The sequence below is a fragment of the Penicillium hispanicum genome (genome assembly GCF_028827665.1).
Source record: "Penicillium hispanicum strain IBT 35686 chromosome Unknown utg000001l_segment0_segment0, whole genome shotgun sequence".
Classification (NCBI taxonomy): domain Eukaryota; kingdom Fungi; phylum Ascomycota; class Eurotiomycetes; order Eurotiales; family Aspergillaceae; genus Penicillium; species Penicillium hispanicum.
The window spans coordinates 1,047,294-1,061,446 of record NW_026623193.1 but is presented as its reverse complement, the minus strand read 5'-3'; the positions used below and the strand labels follow the sequence as shown (position 1 = coordinate 1,061,446).

At 53.0% G+C, this 14,153-nt stretch overlaps 6 protein-coding genes across 6 annotated transcripts; 3 read left to right on the top strand and 3 right to left on the bottom strand.

Annotated features, from left to right (window-relative positions):
* Positions 1–14: 14 nt before the first annotated feature.
* N7459_000427 (fatty acid desaturase) lies at positions 15–1,784 on the top strand (the record flags this gene model as incomplete). Its single annotated transcript, XM_056939612.1, has 2 exons — positions 15–220; positions 296–1,784. 2 exons carry the CDS (start codon positions 15–17, stop codon positions 1,782–1,784), a joined length of 1,695 nt encoding a protein of 564 aa, XP_056803892.1.
* A 262-nt stretch (positions 1,785–2,046) lies between these two features.
* Positions 2,047–4,152, bottom strand: N7459_000426 (ASCC2 family CUE domain-containing protein; the record flags this gene model as incomplete). The annotated part of the gene is made up of 1 exon (XM_056939611.1): positions 2,047–4,152. The coding sequence occupies one exon, from the start codon at positions 4,150–4,152 to the stop codon at positions 2,047–2,049; it is 2,106 nt and encodes a 701-aa protein (XP_056803891.1).
* A 344-nt stretch (positions 4,153–4,496) lies between these two features.
* S10a (40S ribosomal protein uS10) lies at positions 4,497–5,083 on the top strand (the record flags this gene model as incomplete). The annotated part of the gene is made up of 3 exons (XM_056939610.1): positions 4,497–4,538; positions 4,675–4,898; positions 4,999–5,083. The coding sequence occupies 3 exons, from the start codon at positions 4,497–4,499 to the stop codon at positions 5,081–5,083; spliced, it is 351 nt and encodes a 116-aa protein (XP_056803890.1).
* Positions 5,084–5,500: 417 nt separating this feature from the next.
* Positions 5,501–7,446, bottom strand: N7459_000424 (FG-nucleoporin nup42; the record flags this gene model as incomplete). Its single annotated transcript, XM_056939609.1, has 4 exons — positions 5,501–6,932; positions 6,986–7,019; positions 7,265–7,351; positions 7,401–7,446. The coding sequence occupies 4 exons, from the start codon at positions 7,444–7,446 to the stop codon at positions 5,501–5,503; spliced, it is 1,599 nt and encodes a 532-aa protein (XP_056803889.1).
* Positions 7,447–7,983: 537 nt separating this feature from the next.
* N7459_000423 (ELYS family protein) lies at positions 7,984–9,058 on the bottom strand (the record flags this gene model as incomplete). Its single annotated transcript, XM_056939608.1, has 3 exons — positions 7,984–8,559; positions 8,618–8,847; positions 8,905–9,058. 3 exons carry the CDS (start codon positions 9,056–9,058, stop codon positions 7,984–7,986), a joined length of 960 nt encoding a protein of 319 aa, XP_056803888.1.
* Positions 9,059–9,308: 250 nt separating this feature from the next.
* smc4 (condensin subunit SMC4) lies at positions 9,309–13,862 on the top strand (the record flags this gene model as incomplete). Its single annotated transcript, XM_056939607.1, has 4 exons — positions 9,309–12,767; positions 12,825–13,577; positions 13,631–13,708; positions 13,767–13,862. 4 exons carry the CDS (start codon positions 9,309–9,311, stop codon positions 13,860–13,862), a joined length of 4,386 nt encoding a protein of 1,461 aa, XP_056803887.1.
* Between the last annotated feature and the right edge of the window lie 291 nt (positions 13,863–14,153).

The following is a 14,153-nucleotide window of genomic DNA, read 5'->3' as shown; positions in this document are numbered from 1 at the left end:
TTGAATCTCTAGCCATGGGGAATCCACTCGCGCCCCGACCGTCCCGCAAGGACACCGTGTTGAGCCGGCGCTACATCGAAGGCCTGATTGCGGAGGGCAAGCATGTCATTATCGTCGAGAACCGTGTCCTGAAGGTGGATGCCTACATGAAGTTCCACCCAGGCGGCGAAAAGCCGATGAAACACATGGTGGGCAGGGATGCAACGGACGAGATCAATGCGTATGTTCTGACATGAATGCTCTACTGAGCTCTATGCTGGCTTCGGACTGACCATGGTGCTTCCTACTCATCCAGTTTACATTCCAAAGAAGCCCGCCAACTCATGTCTTCCTATCAGATCGGACGGATCGAAGGAACATGGTCCAACTTCCTCCCTCCGATTCAAGGCGGCAAGTTTCGCCTCTATACCGACGACGCATGCTTGAGCGAGGAAGATTTGTCTAGCCAGGACAACTCCAGTCTAGAAGGATCGAGTCCTCCTTCTCCCATTTTCGATGCGGTGGACGGGAAATCCACCACCCGACACAGGAAGCCTGTACACGACAGTGACACCGACACCGATACTGCGGCGTCCACTCCCCTCACCCAAGAGCTTCCAACCAAGCCGGCCTTCCTAGATGCTCGCACTCAGAACGAAATTGTCTTCGACACTGCCAAATACCCGTCCTTGGATCCTGCCAACCAGGAGAGCATCAAACAGAAATACCGCGACTTGTACCAGCGCATGCAGGCCGATGGATTGTTTGATTGCAATTACTTCTCTTACTTCATCGAGTGCTGTCGATACACGCTCTTTGCAACCCTGGCTTATGTGTTTCTTCGCATGGGCTGGTGGGCGACCTCCGCGTTCTGGATCGGGTGTTTGTGGCACCAGCTCGTATTTACTGCCCATGATGCTGGCCACATGGGTATCACCCACAATTTCCATGTTGACTCTGTGATTGGAATCATTATTGCGGACTTCATTGGAGGATTGAGTTTGGGATGGTGGAAACGAAGCCACAACGTGCACCACATTGTGACCAATGAACCCGAACATGACCCGGATATCGAGCACATGCCCTTCTTTGCCATCTCGCACCGGTTCTTCGATAGCCTGCAAAGCACATACTACGACCGCAACATGGCCTTCGACGCAGCGTCCAGGTTCATGCTCAAGATCCAGAACTATTCATATTATCCCATCATGATGTTGGCTCGCTTCAACCTCTATCGTCTGAGCTGGGAATACTTGCTCAAGGGCCAGGCTCCGAAAAAGGGACCCGCGCGGTACCACATTTGGCTAGAAATAGCCGGTCAAATTTTCTTCTGGTACTGGTATGTCTACTTGGTGTTGTACAAGACAGTACCAGACTGGAGCAGTCGAATCATCTTCCTCCTGATTTCCCACGTTGTCTCTTCACCCCTGCATGTCCAAATTACTCTGTCGCATTTTGCCATGTCCACTTCTGATATGGGGGTTCATGAATCCTTCCCTCAGAAGATGCTGCGCACCACGATGGATGTTGACTGCCCTACCTGGCTGGACTTTTTCCATGGAGGTCTGCAATTCCAGGCTATCCATCATCTTTATCCGCGCATGCCGCGCCACAACCTTCGCCGTGCCCAGAAATATGTCCTGGAGTTCTGCCGAGATACCGGGATTCCGTACGCCCTTTTCACTTTCTATGACGGAAACAAGGAGGTCATCGGCCGGCTTGGTGACGTCGCGAAGCAACTTCGCCTCATGGAAGAGTGCCGCAAGTCGATCGCTCAAGAGGGCGTCTTCTCGCATCATCATTGAGACCGCTGGCCTTGCGTTGTTTCTCCGCCGCATCCTATAGATATGAACGGCTTGGCGTCTTAGTTCGCAATGTCAATATGCCCATCACGCAGAGTGTGTACCCACGATATGATAATGAAATCAATGTCTTTGTTCGTGCATCGTTGAGTAGAGTACTCTTTCAGTAGCCAAGTCTATGAGATCGGACACTATCCCACGCATCTAGCGAAATAGAAGACTCATCACAATTCTTATGCAGGTGAAATATGCTTCATTGAAAATATCAGCCAGGCAGCCCGCCTCCTCGCGCAATCTTCTTCGCACGCTGCTGGCGCCGGTTATGATTAGCCCGACTGGCCTTATTCTGCTCTTTCCTCTGATGCGCCACCGCAGGATTCTGCTGTCCCTGCTCCCCAGCCTGCGGCGGTCGTCCACCTCGTCCACCTCTCCCTCCCCGTCCTCTTCCGCGCGCACCTCGTCCAGCTCCACCCCTCCCTCCACGAGAATTATATCCTAGAGAATCGTCTTCATCTGCAGAGTCATCGCCATCTTCCGTCGGCTTCGGCTTTCTATACGACGTGGGTGCCAACTGTGGCTGGTTCAACGAACCACCCCCAGCTCCGCCACCGTCGACAGCAAGCCGGTCCTCAAGCCTAGCGAGACGCTTCGGATCCCGCGCCAGCATGACAGCCCATCCTTCGATGGCTTCGTCCGTCATGTTGGTCTCGCGCTTGAGCTGTGCGCGGGGCTGTGAGCGGCGGGTCGTCGAATCCCGCGCAAAGATTCCCGGGTTAGACTTGTACGCCTGGAACAGAGTCATCTCAAGGCTCTCAGATGCTGCAGCTTGTCGTTTGCGGGCGTCGGCGTCGGCGTCGGCATCTGTACCTGCCGTCGCACTGTCCACGGTGCCGCCTACGTCAGCGACATCGTAGGTGTCGTCGCGCTCGTCATCGTCAGAGTCGAACGTTGCTAGCGCGGATAAGATGGCCGCCTTGTTGGTGGCGTGCTGGCTGCGGTCTGCGAGAACGGCGTCGGCGGTGAGGTCTGGGTCGGCGCGGCCGAAGCGGAGTTTTCCTTGTGCATCGCCTGAGCGGCTGAGCTCAGCAATGTCGACTTCTTTGTCGAAAACATTCTTGCGGGCTGGTATCGGCTCTAGCGGCGGCGACGGGATTGCGGGTGGAGTTGGTCGGGGAGCTAGATGGCTTTGTGGCTGCTCTGTCCGAGGGGGCAGCTGTTCGGAGCGGTCGAGATCGTGAAGTTCTGAAGGGAGTGAGTCGTCTAGGAGGTGGGCGACTACCGTTTCTGGGTTGTCGCTGTAAGCGTCTAACAGTCGCACGACGAAAGCAGAGCCCAAGTCTGGGAAGAGATCTTGGACCTGCGAGACGAGGGACATCTTGTGTGCATGGAGTTCATCTGGAATTTCGAGGCCTGACGAGGCTCCTTTGCCTTTGTCCACTCTCTTTCGCCTTTGGTATCGGTGATGGAGAGGTTTCGACTCCATCTGATACGCGCGCAAGCTGGCGAGCAGATCCTGTCCGCGTTTTTGTGGGTGGCTAGTGAGATATCTTTCTAGCCGCAGGAGTAAATCAGAGCTGCAGACAAGATCTGAAAGAATGGTAGGCTCTTTCTTCATCTTGGGTGCGCCAACTCCGGCTGCGGCCTTGAGGCTGAAGAGTTGATCCAGCAGTAACGACAGGTTGGTCGATGGTTCTTTCAATAATGCGACCAGTCCAACGTAGAGATTGGCAACCAGGATTTTGCGCAGTTCTTCTCGAGTCTTTGGTGCCTGATAGGTTTCTGATAGTGTATCGAGAAAATCAGATCCCGCCATCAGGACCTGACCGCAAGGTGGCAATGATGAGGCCAGGATTGTCAATCTTCTGATATCCGAGATGATTTCGGAGTTGGGTGATGAGCTAGCCGAAGGTAGCTGTTTAATTACCATGGATTTTGCCTTCTCTATGCTTGATGATATCTGGCCATGATGCATAGCCCACGCAGATAATAGAGTTGTCTTCAATGCAGCGCTGGACGGAAAGCAGCAACATAGATTACCAAGAAGCCTCCAGTTTAAAAGACCATCTGGCGGATTAGAGATGCCAAGCATATATCGTCTGGTGGCGAGAAAGCAAAGTTTCCGTAACTTTCGAGCTCTGGGTCCATGCTGTAGGTCGCTGTCACCCGCGGCGGCATGTTGATAGAAAGACCCCAGGAACGAGACAGCCGGAAGGTCTTGGACTGCTGCATCTCTGAACTGCTGATCACTGGCATTCAGCCGAATTCCCAGCAGCGCCATCCATGCATCCAAGCAGGCCTCCCAGTCGTCGGAGGGAATGGTCCTCCTCACTGCGGGGGAGGGCACTGGAGCCAGCGGTGGAAACTCCGCCATTGCGGCGTGGGATGGTTGGCGAAGAAGGTGAAATTACTCCAGGAGAAAAATGAAAAAGAAAAGAATGCTGAAATTATACAAAGAAAGATAAACAAAGCAAAAGCCACCCGACTGTAACTGCGTCACAATAGTCATGGCTGCATTTGGTCCCCGAACGAGGATGACTCAGCAATCCCCCAAATAGGCCTAGCGTCAGATAACCGAAGACGCCAAGATTTTCGCACTGAATTCGACGATTTTCTCGCTCCGCACCGAATCTCCAACCGGCCATCATCACCTTACCGAACCCTGCAGTTCAGGTCTTGATTGGCATTTTGCCCTTTTAACAAACTCCAAAACTCAAGATGTCTTTCCAGAAGCCCGAGAAGGATTTCGGCGAGGGCCCTGTACGTGATTCGCTCTAAACTCCGCTCCGTCATGTCGCATACCTTTGTCGCTGTCGCTGTCGCCGTCGCATTGCGCCACCAGTCATAGCGAATATCACCGACATTTCATTGTGCAAGATGCTAATTCCCACTGCAGAAGGTCCACAAGATCCGTATCACCCTCACCTCGCGCAAGGTCGCCTCGCTCGAGAAGGTGTGCCAGGAGCTCATCGACCGTGCCCGCTCCAAGTCCCTCCAGGTCAAGGGCCCCGTCCGTCTGCCCACCAAGACCCTGCACATCTCCACCCGCAAGACCCCCAACGGTGAGGGTTCCAAGACCTGGGACAAGTACGAGATGCGCATCCACAAGCGTCTGATTGAGTGAGTTTGCCCCTCCCAACGGCGGTCTGGTGTCCATTGCAGATCAGCCGTTTCATTGGAGAGAATGTCTGGCTGACTGGTTCTTTTTCTTTGCGTCCAGCCTGCTCGCCCCCACCGAGACTGTCAAGCAGATCATCATCAACATCGAGGCTGGTGTTGAGGTTGAGGTCACCATTGCTGCTTAAATGCACTACCCTTGATAGCGCTGCAATGGATCAGGGAGGGTTATGAAACTAGCTTCATTGGATCGTACCGTGCTTAGGCCGGTAGCGCCGAAGTGCTAGATTGACTGCAAGTCTCACCTTGGGCCTTGTTGATACCCGTTAGACCTGAGAAATCAAAAAAATGGAAACATCTTGAGAAAATAATGGCTTTATCTTCTCGTAGATCGCAATGTTCTATTGTAGTTTTCCTTATCGTAATCATGCTGCATAAAATTATTCAGCCTGTGGAGTGAATTTAACACGGCTTGCCTGACTCCGAAAACGCCATTTTGTATCTCGGCTGCTGCCGGCCCATCCTCTGAGAAAACACGACCACTAAACGCAAGGGTCTTCGATATCGCGCAATTTGTGAAGGGAATCAATCAAACAAGAATCGGATTAGAAGTCGAAGCTGATATACTCGTGCTTCGGCGGAACGGGTGGGATAACGCCATCCTTGAAGTATCCGTTCTCCAGATAGAATTTGTACATCTCCTCAATCTCCGGAGTGTACTCTTCCGGTTTGCCCTGAGAATCACGCAACGTAGCAGCGTCAGGTGGTCCGTCAGGGAAGTTGATGCGGACGTAGGTTTTGTTGTCCTGGGGGTGTAAGTAGCAAGGCACGTCGCCGATGTACTGTACAGGACGGCCTTTCCACATCACGATGCGGTTATTGGCCGGGTTGCGTCGCGTCTCACCCTGCAAGTCTGGAAGAGGATTCAGTTCGCTGGGGTTATCGATCTTCATGAATGCGCGGGGGCCAGCGTTCGCATTTGTAACTGGCACGCCTTGAGGTGCAGCGGGTTGGCCGAATGGAGTCGGCTGTTGGGAGGGGGCACCAAATGGATTTGTTGGAACAGATGGTTGTCCAAATGGGGTTTTTTGTGCCTGTTGTGGCTGTTGTCCAAAAGGTGACACGTTCTGGACAGGTTGGCCACCAAGCCCACCCGGGGCTGATGGCTGACCAAACGCTGTTGGCCCAGAAGGTTGCAGTGTGGCCGGCTGGCCGAACGGTGACGGGGTTGGCTGGCCAGCAGGCTGGGTGGAAAAAGGACCAGGCTGGTTCTGGGGAACTTGACCGAATGGCGAGGGACCAGCTGGGGTACCGAATGGTGCAGCCGGTCCAGGGGCTGAGGGTTGGCCGAAGCTAGTCTGGCCAAAGGCAGGCGCATTAGTCGACGGCTGAGCAAAGCCTGTCTGGCCGAACGCCGGCTTTCCAAACCCAGCCTGACCTCCTCCGAGGGTTGAGGGTTGGCCAAAGGCACTACCCTGTCCAAGAGTAGATGGCTGCCCAAAGGAGGTTGGCTGTCCGAAAGCAGGTTTTTGTCCAAGGCCAGAAGGTTGGCCAAATGCAGAGGGTTGTCCAACTGCCGAGGGTTGTCCAAAGGCTGTACGCTCTTGCCCAGGCCTTAGCCAAGCCGAGGGAAGGCTCCCTCTTGGCGGCTGATCGAAGGCAGACTGACTAGGTGGCTGTTGCTGTTGCGTGCCGGGGGCGGTCTTTCCCTCGGTGATATCGATGCGGTTCGGGTGCTCGTTGGCACCATCAATGACGTATTTGGCAGCGCCATGGAGATCGTTGAGTGCGGCGTCCATCTGCTTTACAGACTCCTGCCATAAGGCCTGGGCCTCCTGGATAGCCTGGTTCATGTTTCCAGCAGCTACAGCTTCATAGTGACGAAGACGCATCTCTTCCATGCTTTGCTCACGCTGGGGTCCACCGAACAATTGCCGCGGAGCAGTGCGCACAGGGGCATATGCTGAGAAGACCCATTCAGGTCGACCCTTGCCCGCAGTAAGATCGAGCTTGATGTCGCTTGCATTCACGCCATAGCTGCCACCTGGTTAGTATATGGGTTCAGCGAAGACACGATGGGTGGTGCTCACTCTGCTTGTTGTTGATTGGCTTTGGAAGCTTGGCCTGTCCGAGGAGGGGCGTTAGTAACTCTATCATGATATACAAAATGCCGTGAGGTATCTGAAAGTGTCTGAAGAAAGAGGACGGGGATAATCTTGCTCCGTTTAGAGAACAAAGGGGAAATTGAGGGCCAGTCTCTTGGGTATGGGAACAGCACAGCAACAGGATGATGCAATATAGACATGGACATTTGCAGCCCATATTGGGACATCCTTGGGCCACTGATAGTGGGGGAACGAGATCTTTACCTCCAAATCCGTCAGAAGAGAGGACACCAAATCGGTTGCCCGATGAGCCCTCCGTTGCTCTGCCAGGATGCTCATACCTGCAGCGTTCTAGACAATAATCAGCCAATTCCTTTCATTCGAGGAATTACACACATACCTCCGAACTTGCATCGTCCCTGCTGGAAGTAAGTGCAGATCACCATTGTGTCGCAATCAGCGCATCAATTCGGAGAAGTCGCGGCGGATGTGGCCTCGGTGCGGTCCACCTGCAGGGCGAAAACGTGATTTCAGGCCAGATGCAGCTTTAGTGAAAGGAGAGCTGAGTTGAATAGCAGATAGATGTGAAATTGAAGAGGTCAATATAAAGAAAGGCGCCGGCTGAGGGTATGGGCAGCATGTGTGAGCAGGAAGTAAAGCGGTTTTTCCGAGGCGCCGGTAATCTTATCGGCGCCGGAGTTATCGCCCCGACAGAGCTCAATCCGCACGACAGTGACATTGGCATGCTATCATGCTCTCGGTTCAGGAAATATGCGTTTAAATATAGGAGCCATGTAATTGTGCGTCACGGCGACCAATATACATGATACGACTCAATATATAGATTGGCATATTTCCGTTATTGCTGCATTCGCAACACACTTAGTTACAAGCGGTATTTATGGAAATGCATTCACAAAAAGAACCGAGCTTTATTCGAATCCGTGACTCCAATTGTAAGTCCCATCTCACATTAAAAAAAATCATTCCGATGCAGCGCCAGTGGATTGGTATGCAGGTTGTGTATATCGCATGCTCTGGCGCAAGTCATCCCAGTTGAGCCCATCTACCTTCTTGCCGCCCAATGCCTCCAGTTCCCCTGCGAGCCCTTCCATCCGCCCGGTTGCCAGGCGGCGCATCATCAACGTATCCTTTGCCCCAGGGAATGTGCTTGCGCTTCCGTGCAGCAAGGCTTCCTCAAACCAACCCTCCTCGTCTTCATCCAATGGCAGCCCGACCAGCTCTATTGCGCGCTTGCTCCGTGTTTGGCCAGCCGCGGTCTTGTGCACAAACCCGACTAGCTGGACAAAGTAACGGTGGCGATGAAATTCGTCATATTTACGAGTGAAGTAAAAGGCCTCGGTCACATTGGACCGGCAGAGTGTCTCGAAAAAGGCTCGTTGGACCTTTTCTGTGGCTAGAGGAGGTGCGGCAATATGATAGTAGGCAATGGCGAGGCTGCTCTCATGCTTCGGAAGCTTGGACAGAGTAAGAGCATAGAGTATTTCGTCCGGGAAGGTGGGAATGAGGGAGGGTTCGGCAAGGTACTCGATTGCGCGCTGTCGACATGCACTGGTTAGGGAACACTCCGGCCTCTCTGCAACACAAGTCACATACCCTAAAGTCAAGGCGATCCATATGCCACAATCCCTCAATGAAAAGACGGTATTTCTCTGGCAAGTGGCAGGAGCTTGCAAACTGTGATGCAGCATGCGGCGCATTTTTGCAGTCCTTGAGGATATAGTAGATCAGGGCCTGCTTGTGATGATCGTCGAGTTCGGAGGAGAAAATATGGTCGACAAGGGATCGCAGGTCAGCATTAGTCTTTGGTGGATAGACTTTGGTTACTGGAAAGGAAATGTTGGTCAGCTACAGCCTTGGGCCTTGGGGACTTCAACTTGTACCTCCTTTGATGCCGAGCAGTCCTAGCAATCGATCAGCGAAGAGCTGACCCTCCAGCGCACGACGGTTGGTGACAATGGAGTCGATGACTTTTGAGTCATATTGGCATTTCTTATTGAAACTGAATATCTGGTCGAAACTTGCCCACTGCGCCATTGTGAGGACGGTGAACGTGGCGCGGCGGTTTGCGACTGGGAGAATTAGAGGAAGCTCCGCGGAGGGGTAATATTACGGGGGTGTTACAGGGCGGTGAGGATGTGTTGTGGCAGAACAGCGACGCCTTTCCCGTTTGGGCGGGACGTAAACAACCCACTTTCCGGGCTGCTGCGAGAGCTTCTTTATCATCCCCCCCCCCATCATCGCCCCTCGCGCCCATGAAACAGGCGCCCCATCTGACCTGCGCATAATGGCTTCGCTTGCAAAGGGTCGGCCCTCACGCCGCGCCGCTCCCCGCCGGAGTTATGTCGTGGAGGACACCTCCGAGTCTGAGGACCCCGGCAATACAACGCCCACGGCCTCGACGCAAGACGATCGCGATGAGGAAAGCGAGGAAGATGATTACACCCCCGTCCCCAAGAAAGCAAAACGGGCGTCTCGGAGTCGTTTCTCTCTCGATCCTGCGACACCTTCCACGGCGCGGCCCGCGCGCAAATCGCGACCATCGGTGGCCGAAGAATCAGATGCTTCTCAGCTCGCAGAGACGGATGAGGACGACGAGAATGATGAGAACGATGAAGGGGACAGCGTCGCCTCGGTTGGCCCCGAATCTCCCTCAAGCCAGGCTTTGAAAAGGAAAAGTATCGAGCCTGTGGAGGGTGATCCGGATTCTCCCTCCAACCAGGCGGCTTTGAAAAGACACAGTATGGCTCATCCCCGCAAGAGTCGTGGCTCAATTACGCCGAAGCCGGCAAAGGGCTCACTTCCCACTCCAGAGCCGTCCGCGTCGCCAGAGCCTCAAGCGCGGGCTCATCGGGAAAGTGTACCGCCTCTCTCCGACATCACCGACTCCGCCGTCAATCAGTCGTCGCCGTCTAAACCCTCGGACGAGCCCAAGTCCCAAATATCGATTATCAACCCGAACTCGACGGTGTTGGAAAAGCCTATGGACATTGTGATGAAATCCAGGAACATGGCAGCCCCTGCACCCGAGGAGCCCGCAGAAGCCAAGCCTCGCATGATCATTCAGAATTTGATTCTGACCAATTTCAAGAGCTACGCCGGAAAACAGGTCGTTGGTCCGTTCCATGCCTCTTTCTCGTCGGTGGTCGGACCGAACGGATCGGGCAAGTCCAACGTGATCGATTCCCTACTCTTTGTGTTTGGCTTCCGTGCTAGCAAGATGCGACAGGGCAAGATCTCGGCACTCATTCACAATTCTGCCCAGTACCCAGACCTACCCTACTGCGAAGTCGAGGTCCACTTTGAACAAGTCCTCGATCTCCCCGACGGCGGCCACGAAACAGTCCAAGATTCCCAACTGATCGTTTCTCGACGAGCATTCAAGAATAACAGCAGCAAATACTACATGAACAAAAAAGAGACTAACTTTACTGCTGTCACGGCCTTCCTTCGCGATCGGGGTATCGATCTCGATCACAAGCGATTCTTGATCTTACAGGGTGAGGTTGAGTCAATCGCGCAGATGAAGGCAAAGGCTACCAATGAACATGATGAGGGCCTCCTCGAGTACTTGGAAGATATTATCGGAACCTCGAAATACAAGACCCCCATCGATGAGGCAGCCACAGAGCTTGAAACCTTGAATGACGTGTGTGTTGAGAAAAACAACCGAGTCCAGCACGTGGAGAAGGAAAAGACCTCATTAGAGGACAAGAAAGATAAAGCACTGGCATATATTCGCGATGAAAACGAATTGGCCGAAAAGCAGTCTGCTCTTTACCAGATCTACATTGATGAATGCGCCGATAATGTCCGCGTCACCGAGGAGGCTATTCTTCAAATGCAGGAGCTCTTGAACATGGAGCTGGAGAAGCATGAAGGCAATGAATCAGGTATCAAAGACCTTGAAAAGGCCTACAAGCGCGGGGTCCGTGAATACGAGACCATGGAGAAAGAAGCCCAAGCCCTGTTGAAAGAAATGGCCAAGTACGACAAGGAGTCCGTCAAGTTTGAGGAAAAGAAAAAGTTCGTTCTGGGTAAGCAGAAGAAGCTGGAGAAGACGATGCAGACCAGCCGACTGGCCGCTTCTGAGTGTCAAAGCCTAGTCGAAAAGTTTACCTACGATATCGAGAAGAAGACTGGCGAGACAACGCAGCTCGAAGAGGAGACGAAAGAGGAGGAGGAAGAGTTGAACTCGATCCGTGAGAGCCTTAAGGGCAAAACCCAAGGCCTCTCAGACCAAATTGCTGCGAAGCAGAAGTCCCTAGAGCCATGGAACGAGAAGATCAACAAAAAGCAGTCTTCTGTCGCCGTTGCACAAAGTGAACTCGACATTCTCCGCGAGAGGAGCAATGCCGGTGCTGTCTTGCTCGAGGAGGCGCAGGGAAAGATCGGAACCATCGAGGAGACCCTGCATTCCAAACAAAACGATCTCGAGGAGCGCCAGGCTCAAAAACAGACACTGGAAGCCGAGGTCGAGAAGTTGAAGAGCGATTTGAAGAAATACTCTGCCCGCGAGCCCGAAGTTCGTGCCCACGTCTCCAGTGCTCGCCAAAAGGCCGACGAAGCACGCGTGAGTCTGGCAAGCACGCAGAATCGCGGCAGTGTATTGACAGGGTTGATGCGACTCAAAGAGTCTGGTCGTATTGATGGGTTCCATGGCCGCCTAGGCAATTTGGGAACCATCGATGAGAAATACGACGTTGCGATCTCTACTGCCTGTCCAGCCCTTGACAATATGGTTGTTGAAACCGTGGAGGTTGGTCAACACTGCATCGATTACCTCCGCAAGAACAACCTTGGTCGAGCCAACTTTATTCTCTTGGATCGCCTTCCTCGTCGCGACATGTCAACAATCTACACACCGGAGAGTGTCCCGCGTCTTTTCGATCTCGTCAAGCCTAAGGATCCCAAATTCGCGCCCGCTTTCTATAGCGTGATGCAGAACACCTTGGTTGCCAAGGATCTTGAACAAGCGAACCGCATTGCTTATGGTGCACGACGGTGGCGAGTTGTGACGTTGGATGGGCAGTTGATTGATGTTTCTGGAACCATGAGCGGTGGTGGTACCCGTGTGGCACGGGGCGGTATGTCGTCAAAACAAGTTGCCGATACCACCAAGGAACAAGTGACACGGCTTGAGTCTGATCTGGAGGAGTTGGAGCGAAAGTTTCAAGGATTCCAAGAGAAGCAGCGGCATGTGGAATCCCAGATGCGGGAGAAGACTGAGGAAATTCCCCGAGTCGAGACCAAGATCCAGAAGATCATGATCGAGATCGACAGTGCGAAGCGCAGTCTAGCCGATGCCCAGCGACGGGTCAAGGAGCTGAGCGCAGCACACAAACCCTCCAAATCCGACGAGTCTCAGGCCAATGCGCTCGAGGAGCAGATTGAGGTCCTGAACAATGAGATTGAAGATCTCAACAGCCAAAAGAGTGGCATTGAGGAGGAAATCCAGACTTTGCAAAGCAAGATTATGGAAGTCGGTGGTGTTCGTCTCCGTGGTCAGAAAGCCAAAGTCGATGGCCTCAAGGAGCAAATCAGCATGCTGAACGACGAGATTTCCAATGCCGAGGTGCAAAAGTCCAAGAATGAGAAGCTCATCACCAAGCACACCAAGGCTCGTGACAGCTCTGAGAAAGAGATTGCTCAAATGACCGCTGAGCTGGAGAAGCTCGAGGAAGACGTGGAGAACCAAGCCAACGATGCCTCTGGCTGGAGAGAAAAGGCTGATCAGGCCCAGGAGGTGAGTTCCCTTCTTAATTTGATAGGATGTTAACACTGCGATGCTAAATTTCTACAGGCTCTGGAGACCAAGAAGGACGAGCTCAAGGCTCTCAAGGGAGAGCTTGACGAGAAGGTGGCTGAGCTCAATGAGTCGCGTGCTACCGAGATTGAAATGCGCAACAAACTGGAAGAAAACCAAAAGGCACTTGCTGAGAACCAGAAACGCAGCCGCTACTGGGAAGAAAAGCTTTCCAAATTGTCTCTACAGAACGTCAGCGACCTGGGCGAAGATCAAGGATCGACCGAGCTCCAGACATTTACTAAGGACGAACTCGATGCGATGAACAAGGAATCTCTCAAGGCAGTCATCGCTGCCTTGGAAGAGAAGGTCCAAAATGCCTCCGTTGATCTTTCCGTCATTGACGAGTATCGCCGCCGTGCTGCCGAGCACGAGTCACGGTCGGCAGACCTGACCACTGCCCTGGCAACTCGAGACAGTGCCAAGGCTCGTCTGGACGGGCTTCGATCGGCCCGGTTGAACGGCTTCATGGAAGGATTTGGCATCATCTCCCTGCGACTCAAGGAGATGTATCAAATGATCACGATGGGTGGCAATGCAGAGCTGGAGCTGGTTGACTCCCTGGATCCTTTCTCGGAAGGGATCCTGTTCTCCGTCATGCCTCCCAAGAAGAGCTGGAAGAACATTGGCAATCTGTCTGGTGGTGAAAAGACGCTTTCTAGTTTGGCGCTCGTTTTTGCCTTGCACCACTACAAGCCTACTCCGCTCTACGTGATGGACGAGATTGACGCTGCCCTGGATTTCCGAAACGTGAGTATCCCTCCCACACCTCGTCCGCATCCTTCGCACTCATACAGCTCTAGGTCTCTATTGTTGCGTCTTATATTAAGGAGCGAACAAAGAATGCACAGTTTATTGTGATTTCTCTCAGAAACAATATGGTAAGTGCACTCAGACCCCATGACGGTAGTCGGTTCTCCCGCTGATCGGATTCCACAGTTCGAACTTGCCTCTCGTCTTGTCGGTGTCTACAAGGTCAACCATATGACCAAGAGTGTCACCATCGAGAACAGGGATTATATCGAGGGTCGGTAATGAGTGAAGAATGTATGTTGCATCGTCTTGTGTTTTCCTCAGCATCCTGGATCGGTACCTGGCTGGATAAGGTTGCCTGCTCTTTTGATGATATCATGGGTTGGGAGTATTTGGATTTGAATGAATTTTCTTCGACCTTAATCCCCAACCATCTTTCAAGCTTCGTAGAGCTCAACCACGACAGGCTGCAGTTGCCCGCGTCGGGATCTGGACTGGCCTTTCTTGAGGCGGATTATGGATCCATTCTCAGCCTCTTCTCTGCTTGGATCTAAGATCCTTGGTCTTTTTCTG